The sequence below is a fragment of the Mytilus californianus genome, unplaced genomic scaffold, assembly GCF_021869535.1.
Source record: "Mytilus californianus isolate M0D057914Y unplaced genomic scaffold, xbMytCali1.0.p SCAF_14, whole genome shotgun sequence".
In the NCBI taxonomy this organism is placed as follows: Eukaryota; Metazoa; Mollusca; class Bivalvia; order Mytilida; family Mytilidae; genus Mytilus; species Mytilus californianus.
The window spans coordinates 28,885,551-28,905,454 of NW_026262626.1; the positions used below are offsets into that span (position 1 = coordinate 28,885,551).

General features: G+C 31.1%; 2 protein-coding genes across 2 annotated transcripts in view; both read right to left on the reverse strand.

Moving 5' to 3' along the window:
* The window catches only part of LOC127724703 (E3 ubiquitin-protein ligase parkin-like), a 558,693-nt gene that overhangs the window by 41,293 nt on the left and 497,496 nt on the right, over window positions 1–19,904 (reverse strand). The gene's annotated exons all lie outside the window — the stretch shown is intronic.
* Window positions 91–19,795, reverse strand: LOC127724736 (calcipressin-2-like). Its single transcript, XM_052231832.1, has 4 exons — window positions 19,444–19,795; window positions 12,311–12,484; window positions 7,940–8,108; window positions 91–5,071 (listed from the first exon to the last, which is right to left on the reverse strand). Exons 1-4 carry the CDS (start codon window positions 19,657–19,659, stop codon window positions 4,944–4,946), a joined length of 687 nt encoding a protein of 228 aa, XP_052087792.1. The 5' UTR covers window positions 19,660–19,795; the 3' UTR covers window positions 91–4,943.

Genomic DNA, 19,904 nt, shown 5'->3' on the forward strand with positions numbered 1-19,904 from the left:
TAAAACACATGTATTAGCCACGTTATGCGGACAGCTCTAGTTGGAATTTACTTTCTAAGAAATTTATTTAATGCCAACACTACAAATACAAATGGTTTTCATATTTATTATAGGCAGTTCTGTTCATTCATGTAAATACACAATTATAATGAACAATTAACAAACGTAAAACAACAAAACAATTTGTATAAATATCTAAGCATTATGCAATGTTATACAGTTTGTATGATAACTGTGAAAGTAATTTCTAGTGATTTTACAAATAGGAGAGGATTGAGAGGTAAACATCAAAGAGACAGCAACCCAGCAATTCAATATATCCCAAATAAAAAACAAACAGATGTCAACATACAGTCACAGTCTTCATGAAAATTTCTAGATGTTCAAACCCTAAAATCAGCCTTTCATAAAATTTCCATAAATTAACATGGCTTGTGAGGCATCTTTTTATAAAAATTTTACTGGCCAAACACCTTTTTTCTGGCCTGAGCTGTACAGCTTGTGGTTAATTGTGAAGACTGCAGTATTCCTTGATAAGCCTCCCATTCCATTTGTAAAGCTCTAAATAGTTCTGACTATAGAAAAGCTATGAATAAATTCAATTTAAACTACTGAATAAAAACTCCTTGATAAACAATGACATCAAGAAACAAGAACGACTAAAGTTAGGGTTCCAGAAGTTCATTAAAACCATGCAAATAATCAGGTAATTTTTTCCACTTCAATTCTGCAAATCTAAAAAAAACTGCCCAAAATGCAATCAGACTCCAGTTTTTCCCTCATTAATTACAAAAAACTGGTACCAATGAATAAATAAATGCCACAATACACAACAGTTATTATAATGAGGTTGTATTTTACAAGTCACTTTTAAATATCATCAAAATAATTATGGAGAAAAACTATATGCTTAAAATTACTTGTTTACGGTTCTAATACTCTATAAGACCCATAATTTTCATGACAGAAATTTTACTCTGATTTTCCCATTATCTGAATATTCAGCAGACACGGAGGTTAAATGTCTGTCATGCATGTATATGGACTGAGCAATGACAGAGGCTGCAAAAAAGTGGTATGAGTTGTTTCATAAAAAATGTGTTCTTAAAAAAATAAATTTTATACTGAGATCATTTTACAGTCAAAAAGCATATAACTTAGACCTCCATAAAAATGTTTACAAACAAACAAACTGCACTGTAAACTATTATACCAACTTATAATCATATTAATTAACAGTAATTCCCAAATAAACCACAAAAATACCATCATCAGTTCGATCAAACTATATTAAAGGTCAACTTATAATTAGTAACCCAAACTTTCATTACCTATTAAATGAAAGATTTGCATCATTTTGTTAGTTAATGAATGAAATCATAAATTTAGAAACACATGAACTAATGCTGCCCATGACATGTTTAAAAGCACTTTTTAGTTTTTTGGTTTTGTCTAATAAAGTAATCTTAAGAATACTTATCTGAATAGTTCACACATGGTTCAATGTAAAAACAAAGTTTTCTGCAGGCAGGAATGCTATTTTGGTGTTCAACACTCCTTAAACCTTCCCCCAAAAGGATCCCTATTGTGTCAAAACTGGTTTGATCTCCTTAACCAGTTCTGCAAAAGGTGTTTAAAAGTTTTCACCAGAGACCTGGTTAGGTGTTTTGGAAGGTAGAATGATATCAAAGTAACATTTGGCCAGGAATTATTCAGTAATGAGGATCTATAATTAGTTAGGTTTTAATCCTTAAGTGATTCCCTATAAGAGACGATTATAAGATGGACATTGGATACCAAGTGATGGTATTACCACATATGGCCATATAAAAGACATTAAAAAAACTCAAAGTTAATATGACTCTGTCATTCTACATATACAATTGAATTGATGACAAGAACACCTGTTAATTGCTATACATATTATGATGATTAACAACAAAACGTTTAATGCTTCAATTTTACCCTGTTATATTTTTATATTTACTTTCATACAAAATACAATCAGCACTTCAGTATTGATGATCTACAGAAAAAGCATCTACTGAAATGATATAATTTATTACACAGAAGTGCAAACTTTTATTCATTGAATCAATCGCCTCATCTTACAAATTTCTAACCTTATGAGATGAAACTGACTTTTGCAAGGAACAATCAAATCAGCCTCTTGAATTCTTAGAATTAATGGAGTGTTGATGAGTCAGTGTTTTGCAATATACATTCTAATAATTTGATCATTATAAATTGTTAAACACCCCCTATTTCTACTACTATTATCATGATTATACATTCATAAAACGAAATGCAGCTGACTATTGAAAGAATAGTTTTCAAAACATTATGGCCTTTAATGGTAGCATTCTATCAATATTGTAAAAAACAAATATATATTTTTAACAAGTTGTAAGGATCTTAATGTAAATACTGTAGAAAAACTGGTCTGAAGAATTAGGACCACCAGCTAAAAGAAATGATTTAACTGTTATTGAAACCACTATTGATAAAATGAGAAATACAAAATACTCTGACACAAGAGTGGATCAATTCAGCCCTCCAGGAGTTATGAAAAAAAATACACAGTTGACACCAAAAGAGAACTTTAGGAAGTTACAATTTAGAAGCAGCTATTTTAAGTGAAGCTAGAAAGTCAGAGAGAAAATCTCAAGAAAACCTGTCCACAGAAACAAAAAAATCTGGTTAACCAAACTTGGTACTACAGTAGTACTTGTCCTTTTCTGAAATAAATCAAAATTCCAAGAACAAAAAAGCATGTTATTAATGTAGCCAGCTAGGACCCTATTTAGACAAATGTAGTGACTCCGAACAAATATTATGGCCCCACAATCAAACAATAGGCTTCATGATTCCTGTTTTCAAAATTTTAAAGGCCCAGCTGTTTTTTTTTCGTTTTTTTTTGGGGGGGAGATTTTTGTCCATCAACCCTTTATAGCTTTTCCCTGAATCATGTAGAAAGGTTAAGCATGAAAAACCAATACATATTCAAATAGAAGATTTTTCTGCAACAACAAAACATGGCACATTTTTATACAACTACATTACATGTACATATTTGTTATATACATTTATCTAGCACCAGTGTTTAACAATATATTTTTCCAAACTACATGCAAGTACTGACAATACTAAATAAAGATGACTAGTGACAACTTTCTAAATATTATTTATACAAGTCTGTCCTATATTGCCTTGCTTTTAGAAAATACTTCTGAATGGTAATTGTTTTTTTATTTTTATTTTTATCATAAATGTAACTTTTAAAATACTTCATTTCATTTAAGGAATGACTGTAATATTTTTTCTGTCTATGAAGAAAAAACATAAAAAATGTGGTGCACACTGAATAACCCACATAGCAGGTTATTTTAAAGTGTGCACAACATTTTTTATGTTATTTCGAATAAACAGAAAAAATATTACAGTCATTCCTTATAATTTAATTCTAAATTGCATTTTATACCGGAGTAAATAATGAAAAACGTTGATGACGTCACGGTTACATGACAAATTGTGTCTATGAGCTGATAGACAAAACACTGTCAGCCAATCAGAAGACGCATTACATCCAAAATTAAATTATATGTAAATGTTAAGAACAAGTACCAACATAAAATTTGTAAACCAGAAAATTATCAATAAAAAAATTCAAAATTTCAAATGATTGACATAATATTCTAAATAAAGTTGAGCATTTGATAAAAAAAATGAATTTAAGGATGTACTAAGGTCAGGTTTAGGAATTCTTGTCAGATGTTCGGACTCATTGGGTTTTTCCTACGATACAGGGTAAAATATTTTGCCCGATAACACCCATTTTTCTTTTCATATAAGACTTCAATAGCCCATAAAAGGTCATTTACCAAAATTAAAGCAGATTCTAGATTTCTTTTCTTTCAATTTGAGAACCAAATGATACCAATACAAATATAAGGTAAAAGTCCGAGTCAGCCTTTTCCTGCCATTTAAAAAAAATTAAATATTTCGGAAAGGAGCTCCATAACCTATCAATATTTTTAGCTTATTTTGTTCCTTAACTAATGCTCTTCTGACTTATAGTATCAATTTTAAATTCTAGATTTTTTTTAATTTCACTTTACATCTTTAAGTATGAATAAAAGGAAGTGCGGTGTAATCTTTACCATGTTTACATTCAGAAATGTTTGCTTTCAGTTATCATTGCCAAAAATTGTAAGATAAATTATTGCCTTATCAAGATGTCCTCCTAATGTCTTTTTTTTTTTACTATTTTAACGTTGTTTTGCTGTTACACTGATATTTGCCATATAACTCAATTTATTCCTATTTCATATATTATAATTACGATAGGTATGATTTTTATTTTACATTTAGTCAATTCAAGGACAGCCTGTCACTGTACCAATCTATATTTCACAGGAACTTTGTCAACAACCAACAGACCTTTAGAATTACTGCCAGACAATTATAATTAAGAGCTTATTAATTCTGAAATAATTAAAAATTGTAAAAAAAACACAAAAAGAACAAAGCGACATCAGAAATAAACCTTTTGGTTGACTATAATATTCAATAGTCTGAAATTCTTTATTTTGTATTATTTTTTTTTTGGCTTACCTCATCTCTTTCCCCATTGAAGGATAAAATGTTTGACAGACCTATCATAACTCATATATTACCACATATTAAAACTTTCCAGTTCCCAAAAGGAGAAATGCAGACCTTTAGCAAAAATAAGTTTCGATTTTCAAACATTTTTTCAAAATATTTGTAAAAATAAAATCTACATATAAGACACCTATTAAGTAATACATGTTTTGAACATTGGTTTTTGATGTCCAACAAATGGCAACATAGGTTGTCAATGGTAACAAATGCAGAATACATATTTGCCATGAACAAATTCTTGGAAAAGTTTTCTGTCAAATATAAAGTATGATTTCAAACTATGGTGGTCTACGTGTTTGGATAATCTTTGGAGGTTGGTTCATGTCTGGGTCTGAGGAGTCTTCACAAATATGTACAACAATGGCTGGATGTTTGTCTGACTGAGGATGAAGTTCATGACTTTGACCTGCAAAATTAAAGAAAAAAAATTATTTGCGCATGATGTTTATTGTTTTAAAAATTAATGCCAAGTTGCCTTCAGCCTTGACACTTCCTCTTTGTTGAGAGACAATCATTGGCAATTATATCACATCTACATATTTTATACATATCAAATATCTATTGGTTATAATTTCTAGAGAACTAACAAGAATGTGTCCATAGTACATGGATCCCCATCTCGCACTATCATTTTCTATGTTCAGTGGACCGTGAAATTGGGGTAAAAACTCTAATTTGGCATTAAAATTAGAAAGATCATATCATAGGGAACATGTGTACTAAGTTTCAAGTTGATTGGACTTCAACTTCATCAAAAACTACCTTGACCAAAAACTTTAACCTGAAGCAGGACAGACGGATGGACGGACGAACGAACGGATGGACGCACAGACCGAAAAACATAATGCCCCTAGGTGGGGCATAATAATAAAGTCTATCTTCTAGTCCCAAAAACCATGAAGGCAGATAATTTATATAATGATAAACTAGGTATTTTACACATATGATTTTTTATTAACTACTTTTAAAGTTTTCATCACAAACTTTCTTATTGTGGTTACCATTTTAAAGCATGTTCCGCTTGCGGCCACCACAGATTCAATACAAGTTAAACAAGTATGGTTAACTCTACTAAAATTAATTAACACTACTGAATATTTCCTGACCACTTTACCTATATATGCTTGATATTTATAAATATTTAAATGTAAATATAAGAATTGATTGTTGATTACACAAATTTTAGGCACTAAGAAAGCAAGAGAGTAAAGAGAAATATCACATTTTTAAAGTAAAAATGCAATGTGCAATGTGACTTGATTTATGTTGCTTTAAACTTGACAAAATCAGCAATCAATTCTTTATTATAGGATTTACTTTGAAATCAATAACAAGAAACAATGTTATGATTTTAAACTTTTGGTCTATCAGATCGTGTTTTCTGAGGATTTTATTACTGGATCCATTTCACTTGAAATGATTAATTGTCAAATTTAATAGCATCTGTTACTAGGAATTTCTGGTATACACTTCAAACTTCTGTTCTAAATTCAATGTACATAAACCTTACTCTTAATTTTCCTAATTAAATGTTTAAACACTGCTGAAGGGTCTGTCTTTTCCTTATGAATGATATTCATTTTATTTGAAATCAATGTCATATTGCCTCAATCAAGTCAAAATCGAGTAATATAATGAATCTTTCCATATTTACTTTAGAATCAATGACAGGAAATTGTACAATTATTTAAAGACTGGAGATTTATAATTAACCTATTATGTAGCATGCTTCAACTAATGACCTACTTAAGACACAGATTACAATGTTTCTAAATTAGATTAGGTACACATAAATGACTACTTTTACTAGCAAACAGCTACTCATGTCTGACAACCATGGGTTCATGTTATTCTTAAGTACAATGCTCTACAATAATAATTTTTGATTTAAAAAGGAATAAATTTCATTCTGCTAATGCCAAGTACATACTATTGTTCCTGTGGGTATACTTACTTGCCTTTCTGAAGTCAGGAATGTGACAACTATTGTCTATTCTTTCCATCAGATGATATTAGTGCTTTTCTGTTTTGCCAAAGAATTTTATCGTTTTAATAATGAGAATGTATTCCTTTAAGTTAATACTAGTGTTGTTTAATAGATATATAAAAGAAGATGTGGTATGAGTGCGAATGAGACAACTCTCCATCCAAGTCAAAATTTATAAAAGTAAACCATTAATAGCTGTTCTTACTCTATCCATTTACATGTATTCTTTATATCTATTTTAGAATGTTGAGATTATGATAATCATGATAAAAGAACAAATCATTAACTAGTTTCTGCAATAAAAAAATGACAATAATAGCATTTTGACTATCTATAGAAAATTAACAAATTATTGAAAAGGTTATGCAATGTGCAAAGAACGGCCAAACACCAAAACTATCTGTTAAAAAGCTCATAGGATTTGTATTATTATGATATCAAATACATGTAACATGAGGTACCCAAATTGCACCTATTTTGACAGTTTTTTCACCTACTTTTTTTTATGATCTAGACAAAAGTTTCCATTCTGTGTTTATTTTGTAGACCTTATTTACTATATATATAGTTACACCAATTTAATTTTGAATCCATATTGAATCATAGAAAAATGGGTTTGAACTGACCACCAAACGATCCATGATTCTGTAATGAGGAGTACCCAAATTGCATCCTTGTTTAAATTCATATCCTTAAAAATCGAATAACAGATGTTTTGTTTTATTTCTTCAAATATTTTGAACAATGTGACATTATCCTATGCTTACTATTCATTTTTTAAGAAATGGATGCTTGTAACATGTTTAATTTGCTCATTTTTAAAAGATGATATTTTGAGAACGTCGCATGGCGACGTTTCTGTAGATTTACCTTTTTCCAGGGAATGCTTCATCTGTTGATATATACTGTGAACGTTTTGTGTATATTTAAATATATTGACCTGTGTTGAAAGACTTGTATAATGTCAAATCATAAAAATACCAATTGTTTAGTCTCAAAGAAAACTTACAAGATTTCCTCAGCTATTTTTGTTGAATAGATGCAATTTGGGTACTCGGTGCAATTTGGGTACTGTGACGTTATGTAATATGTAAATAGGTATAAAAATGTCAATATGAAAAGTTTGCTCTGACCAAAGGCCTCAAAAGGATTTGGGTCCATACAGACTATAAATATATGCCTACCTAACACTTCATCAAGGGAAATAACTTTTTTCAAACCTCTGCAGCACTTCAATTTTTAACAAAATTAACAACATGTATTGTCCATCAAAAATATTCTACCAACCTGGAGCAAGATTGGCCATGGCATGTAACAGATCAAAATTAATGACTGGTTCAGCTTCATGCACTGGTTCCCAGTCTAAAGGTGGTGAGGCTGGTGGTGAGATGAGGAATTGTTTTGTAAGTGGTGGTAACTTCAGATGAGGACTGTTACCTCCACTGGTATGTATTGGCTGAAAATTAAAAATTAAGAGCTGAATCTATCAATGGAATAACAATTCTTATATGTTTTAATCAGAAGCATTATATTTTTTTAGAGTTTTTAAAATCAAGCTAACACATTGTCCTCTGTAAAATATAGTGACATTTATGGAAAATTTAGAAAATTTTCAAAATACACATGAATTATACACCTGATCTATTCTGAAAAGCATATATCCTTGTATTCAAGCACTTATCATTTCATTTTGGGTTTTTACAAGTGCATGCTGGGATTTTGTATCATGCATTAATACATTATATCTCTTTTTTCATTACATAGATATGATTTTTAGGAAAATTAATCCTTAGAGAGGATGAAATAAGACAAAATTTACATAATACATGTAATAGTACTGCAAAGAAACAGTAAGTCAATTTATAACAAAATTGTAGATGTAATTTTAACATTAATTTTAGACAAACATCACTTATAGCATATAAATATCTGTGCTGTTTTTGAATACTTTTTAGTGTGATTTGGAAAATATAGAGGCAACAGAAAAATAATGCCAATAATATCATTTTCCTAAATATATCATTATGCAAGCAACTTTAATAGAAAGTATATTGAGAAAAAAGGATATTGGTTAAATGGCAAGAAATAATATTAAATTGACCTATTAGCAAGGTCATAGCAAAGGAGTGTTATCTCTATGCTAAATATGCAGCACAAACTGGTCACATCAAAGTTTGAATAATGTGTCTGTATGATTTCTTCCTGCAAACTGCTCTTTGTTAGCTAGCATGTGAATAGCCTGGCTCAGCGATATCAGTCATATACATGTACATTAAACAAACCAGGGTTGATTCATTTGACATTAACATGTTATTGTCCTGAATATACAGTTAATGTACATCTTTTACTTCTACTGGGTGGTTTTTAATGACCATGACTGGCTATTAAGCCCTTCCACAGTCGACTTGGTGAGCATTTAAATGTTTTTTGTTGTCGTAAGTTGGTCAGGAAGAAGGCATTCATTTTGTTTTATTGTGTGTCAATTTTGTTTGTTGACAATTTTGGTTTTTGAAGGTCTTCTTCACAATGGCTATTTTCAGGGCCAGGTCGATCAGTTGGGCATCCTGCCAACCATGTTTAGTAGTACATGTACTGGTGGATGAGTCATAGACGTAGTATTGATGGTTACAGCAAGCATTATTAGGACCACTGTCTTGAGACGGGGAAATGACGGTCCATTACCCAACACCACGGGTCGAGGGCCCTCATACATCAGACAGCATAGCACTGCCCCATCCATAATGGGTTTTGGAGTGTATGCTGACGCAGACTTTTATGCTAACTGTAGGGCATTGAGTTGGTTTCTGTAAACATAGTAGTACATCGTTGAGCCATCTATTCAGCACCACACATTGTAGTAAGCAGATAATCAGGAGCTGATCCAGCACGTCAGTTCAGCTGTAAGGACATCTTCACGTTATGTTATTGGGGGGGTTTTAGGTTTACAACATTCTTTTGCATTCTTCACATACATGAAGACATTGCAATAATATCAGAATTCACATATTAAATGACGACCACCAATAATGGTTCTTAAACATATATTCAAACAGATTATTTCAAATATCTAAACATTAATAATGTGTGGTAAGTTTTCACATTATTAATTATAATATCATTGAAAGATGAAGAAGTTTATTTTTAGACAAGGCAATTAACACTGACTGGTAGAAGTTTATTCTTAGACAAGAAAAACAACACTGACTGGTAGAAGTTTATATTTAGACAGGGCAAACAACACTGACTGGTAGGAGTTTATTTTTAGACAAGGCAATTAACACTGACTGGTAGAAGTTTATTCTTAGACAAGGTAAACAACACTGACTCAGGCGCGTAGCAACCCGTACGCAAAAACGCAGTTGCGTACACATCGAAAATTTTACAAAAATAAAAATATGGTAAATCTAGTAAGAATAAAACTAAAGTAATAAATTAAATTAAAAACTATTATACAAACATGTTAATAATCACGTTGTAGCTATATTCCGTTCCTGAAATTACCTTTCATTTACGGAGCCAGCATCATGATTATGTTGCTGATGCAAACAATTAAAATTGTCCTCGAGGTGTCAGAAATTCTATGCCTCCTTACCCAGTCCTGACATCGTTTCTGAAGATTTCAAAGTAACTGACGAAATAAAAAATTACGTTCTTAAGAGACCATGGACAACGATTCATTCTCACGATTTTCCTGTGAAGTATGGATAGTCTTTTATAACATATACGTCGTCATAACAGATTTTTTAAACAGTCCAGTCAGACTAAAGTTTAACGGGGGTGGTAAAGGGTAACTTTCGCGCATTGTGTTTGCCCTTTTTTTTTTTATTATTTAAATTGACGATCAACGTGTTTTTACTTTTTTATTTTTATGTTCGGTTGTGCAATACGGGTGCCTCGTTCAAAGTATTCCCCCAACTTAATTATACGTTCTTCGAGATTAAAAGTGCTTATTTTCCATGCTTCGAGATTTAAAGTGCTTGTTTTCCGTACTTGGTAAAATTTAAAGACTGTCGTTTGGAAGTTAATAAAAAGAAATCGGAAATATGATAAACTCATCATAGATACTAGGATTGAAATTTTGTATTTGCGCCAGACGCGCGTTTCGTCTACAAAAGACTCATCAGTGACGCTCGAATAAAAAAAAATTAAAAAGGCCAAATAAAGTACGAAGTTGAAGAGCATAGAGGACCAAACACGGAGCCTTGGCTCACATCGAACAGCAAGCTATAAAGGGCCCCAAAAATTACTAGTGTAAAACAATTCAAACGGGAAAACCAACGGTCTAATCTATATAAACAACGAGAAACGCTCATGAAAATAAGATTTCTGTGAGGTCATTTTAAGTCCCAGGAAATTGCGATAATGCAGGATTTTGCACCATTTACCCAAAACCCCCCTGCCGATTGACTTCCTCCTCCGGCACTTGAGTACATATCATATTGGCCTAGCTACGCCCCTGTGACTGGTAGAAGTTTATTTTTTGACAAGGCAAACAACACTGACTGGTAGAAGTTCATTTTTAGACGAAGCAAACAACACAGACTGGTAGAAGTTTATTTTTAGACAAGGCAAACAACACTGACTGGTAGAAGTTTATTTTAGACAAGAAAAACAACACTTACTGGTAGAAGTTTATTTTTAGACAAGGCAAACAACACTGACTGGTAGAAGTTTATTTTTAGACAAGGCAAACAACACTGACTGGAAGAAGATTATTTTTAGACAATGTTAACAACACTGACTGGTAGAAGTTTATTTTTAGACAACACAAACAACACTTACTGGTACATGTAGGTTTATTTCTATACAACGTAAACAACACTGACTTGTAGAAGTTATTTTTAGACAAGGTAAAAAACACTAACTGGCAGGTTTATTTTTAGACAAGGTAAACAACACTGACTGGTAGAAGTTTATTTTTAGACAAGGTTAACAACACTGACTTGTAGAAGTTTATTTTTAAACAAGGTAAACAACACTGACTGGTAGAAATTTATTTTTAGACAAGGTGAACAACACTGAGTGGTAGAAGTTTATTTTTAGACAAGACAAACAACACTGACTGGTAGGTTTATTTTTAGACAAGGTAAACAACACTGACTGGAAGAAGTTTATTTTTAGACAAGGCAAACAACACTGACTGGTAGGTTTATTTCTAGACAAGGTAAACAACACTGACTGGTAGAAGTTTATTTTTAAACAAGGTAAACAACACTGACTGATAGGTTTATTTTTAGACAAGGTAAACAACACTGACTGGTAGAAGTTTATTTTTAGACAAGGCAAACAACACTGACTGGTAGGTTTATTTTTAGACAAGGTAAACAACACTGACTGGTAGAAGTTCATTTTTAGACAAGGTAAACAACACTGACTAGTGGAAGTTTATTTTCAGACAAGGTTAACAACACTGACTGGTAGAAGTTTATTTTTATACAAGGTAAACAACACTGACTGGTAGAAGTTTATTTTTAGACCAGGCAAACAACTCTGACTGGTAGAAGTTTATTTTTAGACAAGGTAAACAACACTGACTTATAGAAATTTATTTTTAGACAAGACAAATAACACTGACTGGTAGAAGATTATTTTTAGACAATGTAAACAACACTGACTGGTAGAGATAAAAGAAAGAAAAAAATGCTTGTATACACTTACCTGAACAAAAAAGCATTTTGACACCTGTCCACAAATTTGTGTTTCATGTAAATGTATTCTGGCCTTAACTGCAGCATCAGGTAATATATAGTTTACTCGAACTCGTCGAAAACATTTTAAATACTGGAAAGAAGCATCTTCATCAAAAACTCTAAACACATCTTCTAGTTCCTTCTGAAAAACAAAAATGCTAAATTCATGAATAATCTGAAAGTAAAAATTTGTTTTTTAGACTAGTGTATCAATAAGGCTATTGTTTTCTGTTTAAATTGTTTCACATTTTATCATGGGTCGGGTTGTTGTCTATTTGACACATTACACTTTTCTATTATCTATTCTATGTATAAAAATGGTCTGATACTCAGCAACATAATGAGAACAATATAAATTATTCTTTTATTATTTTTTCCATATAAAGATTATAAAGGAAATCAGTCAATTTCTAAAATAATATATTATATGTATCCCTCATTTCCTAAATATTCAATTTTTATGAATTCTATCAAATTTATTTGTACTTTCTTATATACATGTATAAAATTGAGAATGGAAATGGGGAATGTGTCAAAGAGACAACAACCCGACCATAGAGCAGACAACAGCCGAAGGCCACCAATGGGTCTTCAATGCAGCGAGAAACTCCCGCACCCGGTTAACTGTCATATAGTTTTTTTTTTTATTTTTTTTAGAATTCCTGATTAACATGATCAAATAACAGCCTTCAAATGTCACAAAACTCTTCTTGTATTGATAGAGTATATATCATGTATATATAGATGCCAAAATAAATTATAACTGATTATAAATTATCATAACTGGTTGAAGATATTTCAAAATTCAAAGTCACATTAAACTGATGCATCTACAATGTACCTTCTAGCATGTCTAGTAAGGTTATACCTACATAGACATAAAGGAATATTTGTTGTACATGTATCTGCTAGAATATATAAGTAAGTATAATCCAGACTGATTTTTACAAAATTTGTCTGAAAATTCTTAATACATTATAAAGAGGAAACTATAAAATAAATCATAACAGATTATTACCTTTCATCTAATTTGTCAAACTTTTTAAACGTTCTTTATGTAGAAAAATGTTTGTAATATGTTAAACATTGTAGTAAAAAGCTGATCAGATGAATTAAAATTACAGCTTTGTTTAAGTGTTAGATGTGCCACTATTCCCAACAAGTCGATTCAAATTTACTACATTCACATTCAATAATTCAAATATAGATCTATATTTAAAGTTGAAATATTGAAGTGAACTTAATTTTGTGTTCCAGTTTCCCTTATTTCATAAAACATCATTTCTTCTTTGGTTTTAAATGTAATCAAATTAAAGAGACTAAGGAAAAATAACTATTTTCAACAGGGTTTAAATAATAATACTTTTCTCTGACTTTAAATTTATACAAATACATTTGTAAGACGAATTCACTGTATTATCAAAAAGATAACTTTGTGCTCAGGGCAATACATATGAATTTAATACAGAAGTCAGAAGTTTTTATTACAATACATATAATCATATTTTCATGTCATTTTAGAATGATTTGATTTTCATGAAACTATTAACCAGTGTAATATGAAGTTTATCTTATCCATTCATTCCTTATAACAACTGACAATATATATGACACAGAACTAGTCTTTATTATTTTTTCTGAACAGTTGAGTACTACACTAACATACTAATCAGACTTATTCATATATTTTATTCAAGGTTATTCAAATTCAATGGATGATGACAACCATAAAAGTAATCCATTTTTCAATCTGTACAATTCTTACTATAACATTTATTTCAATGTACAACAATTCTCGCTATAACATCGAACTCAAATAGTCATCATTTAGACTGTAAATTCTTTTGTATGATTCTCCTAATGTATTTTGTTTACAATTGACGTCATAACATATTGATGTTCTACTAAACATGTCCCAAAATCTCCAATTTTTATCCATAAGCTATAGAGTTCATTACTCATGTTCTAGCTGTATAACTTCCCAGATTTATGAGTTTTTTATTGATTGCCTTTGGTTTGAATTAAGATGATCATGACAAGTCATGGCTTCAAATAATACACTATTTTCACACACAGACCATTTAAAATACTTTTAAAAATTAATTGGTTCATTCTTACTGCAAATTTCATAAACTATATAATAAGAGGTGGTTTCAGCATGCCTGCAGCTTTGTTTTGCTCACACATTGTTGTCAATATAATGAAATTCTATGGGACTGTCATACAAGTGGGAGGTTTAGCTAGCTATAAAACCAGGTTTAATCCACCATTTTCTACGTAAGGAAATGCTTGTACCAAGTCAGGAATATGACAGTTGTTTTCCGTTCCTTTGTAGCTTTTGATTTTGCCATTTAATAAAGAAATTTTTGTTTTGAATTTTCCTTGGAGTTCGGTATTTTTGTTATTTTACTTTTTAAATGTTTTATGCATCTAGCTTCTTAAACTTTTTGCTCCAGCATTACCTTATGAAGATAATTCCAGAAACCTGTTATTTGCAATGAAATAAGTATCATACATGTACATATATTCAATCTTTATATATATATATATATATAGGTCAAAATGATATTTTGTGGGCTGAATAATGAACAGTCAAAATCTTAAGGGAAATTATGGCCACAGACAAAAAAAATGTTTTCATGAGTCTTTGATGAAAAATTGACTCATTGTTAATCAGAGCACATTTCCTTGTTTTCATATATATATCTATTCACACTTTTCGAATGTCTATGGGAAGTGGAAGTTTTTACATTCTATAATAAATATGCAAAATTTCTCAAATTGTTGCAATTCAAGAAATGCACCTACATGTACAAAAATGTAGCTTCTAGATCTCCATTTAACAAGTTTCATATTTCTATTAATAAACATGATGACATACAAATATGTAATACTTTTGTGTCCTTTCTTCAGATGAAAGAGAAAAAATAAGAGACACAATTTAATGGTTGTAACATTTGTATAAAACTATATTTAAAGCATTTTGCATACAGAAAACTTTGATTTATGATACAAAAATGATATTTTAAAGGAGGTTATGCAATTTTATGACAATGCAACAATGCAACGACATAAGATGATAAAATCAATAATTACTTCTTCCAATTAAAAGTTATCTGTTTCCTTAAACATCATCATTGCACATGAACATAATGTACAGAAACAGTACCAGTACATTGCAATCCAAAAAACAAATATAATGTATGCATTTTTTCTTCTGTTTTGCTTTTACACAACTGCCCCAGGTTAGGGAGAGGTTTGGCTGCTCACAAAATTCAATATATACCTGTCCCATGTCAGGTGACAGTAACTCAGTTGTTGTTGGTTACTGGCTGTCATATTTGTTTTTTGATTGATGTAACTGTGTGGTTATAAATCAGGCCATTTCTTATTTTATTTTCACATTCGAATAGTTACTATAGCTATTTGACATCTAAAACATATAATAAAACTATTGCTTTAAAATGTTAACATTCAAAAGGCTTCTACTTGCAAAAGTAATAGAGTTGCAATTAATTACTTGGAAAAATTATCATTGACATAACTTTCTTCATGTGTTCTTGAACCATGTTGAAAGGAAATTATCATTTCCAGGTGTGCTTCTACATCATTAGTACATGTAATTTCAAAGTCTTATACACAAGTAAATACAATCAACAAATTAAATAATGGCCATCGTTAAATTTTTAATATTAAAAGTGTTGGCAGGCAAAGATAAAAAAATGTGCTCTGCCTTGAGCAGCTGATTAGGACTGCAGAGGTCGCACTTTGAACAGTTGGGGCAAGTATGGACACAATATTCAAGCTTGATATATATATATAGCTCTGAATTTGGATAGTGATTAAATACATTTGTATTTGACACATTATAGATTTCTGACACAGAATAAATGTGGTGAGATAACTTAAAAAATTTGAAATGGGACATTTAATCTACTTAATGGTCCAATATCCAAAAACTTATTCCATGGTTAGATTCAGCATATAAAAAAAAACATAAATTCAAACAAAGTTTAATTTTGGACCCTTTGGACCTTAATATGAACTAATTAGAAAACAGGGCCCAAAATTAAAAATCTGAATGCACAGTTAGATTCAGCATATCATAGAACCACCAGAATTCAGTTTTTGATAAAATCAAACAAAGTCTAATTTTGGACCCTTTGGACCTCAATGTAGACCTATTTAAAAATGTCCGAATATCCAATTTTAGTAATACATGGTAAAAACCTCAAACAATTCAAGACTTTAAATAATTAATCCTCACTGAAATTGGTTAAACGATTTATACTTATTTTCAATTGAAGATTTCTTCCTGTTGTGCAATACTTTGCTGTTGTGCAATACTTAGTAAATCTGTTTACAAACTAAATTATTTTTTTTTAGTTTTCCTCCCCTTTTTTTGCCCCTAATTCCTGAACAGTTTGGGCTATAACCCCCAAAGTCAATCCCAACCTTTCCTTTGTGGTATGGAACCTTATGGTACAATTTCATAGAGATCCATACACTTATACACAAGTTATTGTCCGGAAACTAGAAAAATGCCTTTTTTGGCCCCTAATTCCTAAACAGAAACCAAATGTCTTCAAACAACGACGACATTATGATAGCAATATATGAACGCAAATTTTCTGCAGTCGTAAAAAAAAATTCTGATTTAAAAAATAATAAAACAGAATTTAAATAAAACAATCATGATAATGTTTTCTTACAAGTCCATTACAGTTTTCTTCTAAAGTTTTTTCTTAAATGTCATGAAACTAATGAAAACGCAAATTAAATCGTAAGAAAAGTCTTTCAAATCGGAAATGCTGACTAACCAAATCAATTTATATGAATTTACTTTGAAGATCATTAATGACCAATCAAATAAGTGGATTACCTCATTTACCTGTAACAATTTTTTTCATATTACCGACTTTTGCAGGGGTTAAAATATCCACTAGCCTGGCGCCGGGGACTAGAGCATTTGCATGTCGGGCAATCAAAACTTGTAACCCAATATGCCCGACAGACTAGTAACAAAAAATTCTTGGCGTTTCCAAAATAGAAAGTGGATAATCCTTTCATCACTATTCTATCTTAACCAATCAGATTCAATTGCATCATCCGGGATTCCAAGAATTTGAACTGATTTTAAAAATAGAACAACTAAATCTGGGTGGACCAGTATCATGTATTGATTGCAATTCCTGTACTTTCAATATTGATTTCTCAGTACAGGGGGGTATTGTACATTGCTTATGCCGAGATTTTCAATTAACATTCCTGGGGGTATGATGCATTGATCGATATAGACCTGTCTTGCCAGACAGCTGTTGAGCATGAGACCATAAAACAAAATATTTCTAAATATTTTAGTACGGGTACCTGTATGAAGATGAACATGATGAAGGGGGTAATGAGGCTGAAAATTTATTCCCAAAAAATGCCAAATACGACCGGGAAAAGTGGAAAAAAAATTTATAGTGTCATGGACAGAAAGATTCCCCTGGGCAAGGTCGGCTGTTGCTGACGATAAACCAGAGACAATGTTTTGTGAATATTGCTGTTATTTTCCTGATCATGCTAATAAAAAGTCTGCTTTGTATGAGGGAAAAACAAATACATGTATATGAATTGAACCACTGGTTTCACATGACAATTCCAATGAACTTGTTTTCTGTGCCTGAAAATATTTAACAACCCATAGTACAACGGAAATCCAAAAAGATGTCTAAAGATCCTTGTTATAATTAATAATAAATTTATTTGATTTAATTTATTAAATACAGTGTATAATGCTGCCTTCAAAACAAGGGACACCCATTTTGTATTAATATGCAGCAAACTCTGAATTTATAAGGCATACTAGGTCTAGCAGGTCAGTTTTGATGGGCTAGCAGTTCTTTCAACAGGGCAAGTAAAATCCTGCAACCAATAACCTTGGCAATAAGTCCAGGGCTAGTAATAAAATATAAGCTGTAACAAAATGTTTTAACCCCTGCTTTTGACTCCACTTAAGAGTATATCTTTTCAACAGTTTACATACTCTGTGGTAGGACATTAAGGTATTCGGTCAACATGGTCAAGTAAGTGCAACTAACAGAAGTAAAATCAAGCTTACAACAGGGGCAATTTGGTGGAAAAATTAACTGTTTTATGTTTTTTAAACACGACAAAATCATCAGACATGTCAGAGAACAGTTAATTTTTTCCAAAAGTACCAGAATGTCCTACCACAGAGAACTGACCTGTCTATAACTTTTAAACTCCGCAGTCAAAGAGTCAGTAATATGAAAATAGTCTATTGTGAAACCTGTTGTTAAGGTTAATTACATGTAGCTTGGGGTCCTAAACATGTCAGCAGGTAAAATTTCATACAATTTTTTGACAAATCTAAATATAGAAATTGATCAGAAATACTTCCGCCAATTTGAAAATAGTTTATCGTACAAGGTGAAAATGACAAGTGCTGACAAAATCCCTGTATAACATGTGTCCCAAAAGCAATGTCTACATGTATATATCGTACGTTATTTTCTAAACCTACAATCAATTGACACTACTATATATATATATATATCATAAGGTAATTTGAATCTGCCTTTAAGGCCCTTTTGATTCTGGGACTGCAATGCTTACATCATAATTGTAAATTTTCATAATCATTCCGTGTATATTATATATGAGCCTATTTAAAATCCTATTGTATCATAATGTTATATTAACGTATTTACATATTATATGTATTTAGTATTTTGTCTCCGAAAGGAATTAGATCTGTCTCCTAAAAACCTTTTGACGTCAAGCAACAATCACTTTCTGATTAAAACATCAGTTTTTTTAAATTGTGACAATAGTGTGATTTTAAGTAACAGCAGACAAATTTGCATACAAGTGTAAATAAGGCTATTTGTAAATTATACATTGTGTCCCTTGTAAATGTAAGGCGGGAGGTGGCCACCTGAGGAGTCACTTGACATTGAAGATGGTAATTCAAACAGACTTGTTAAATCCTATTGTTAGCAACCATGCAAATGTCTTGAAATGATAACCTTAAGGAGCTCATCACTATTTCTCATATTAAACTAACAAATTCCAGGAAAATGAGTATCTCACCTTTGCATCTTCATTATCGAATACACATTCAGCAACGTTAGTGACAATTAATGCATTCGGTAAGTCTGTAAATGTATTGTCTTCCATAAACTGTCCTTCCATGCTGGCGCCGGTGCCAACATCCTCAGCATGACCGATATTATCTTCTACTTCCATTATATCCCATCGATTGTCAAGTTGCTCTGGTTCAGTTGACTCTTTTAGATCTTTTGGCATGCTAAAATAATGCCTTATGTGTGTCAACACGACTGTAGAATCAAAACACGAAAAAAGTACATGACGTCAATCTGTCAAACTATATTCATTAAAAATACCAAATCTTTACCCTTTTGTCGTTTTATAAAAACTTGAACTGTAGGTCAAAATAGAAGCATCCTAATGAATCAGAATTTTAGGTCTAGCAAGTTACCAACGTTCAATTTTTAACGAAATACAATACAACGTACCAAAGTAGTTGATGT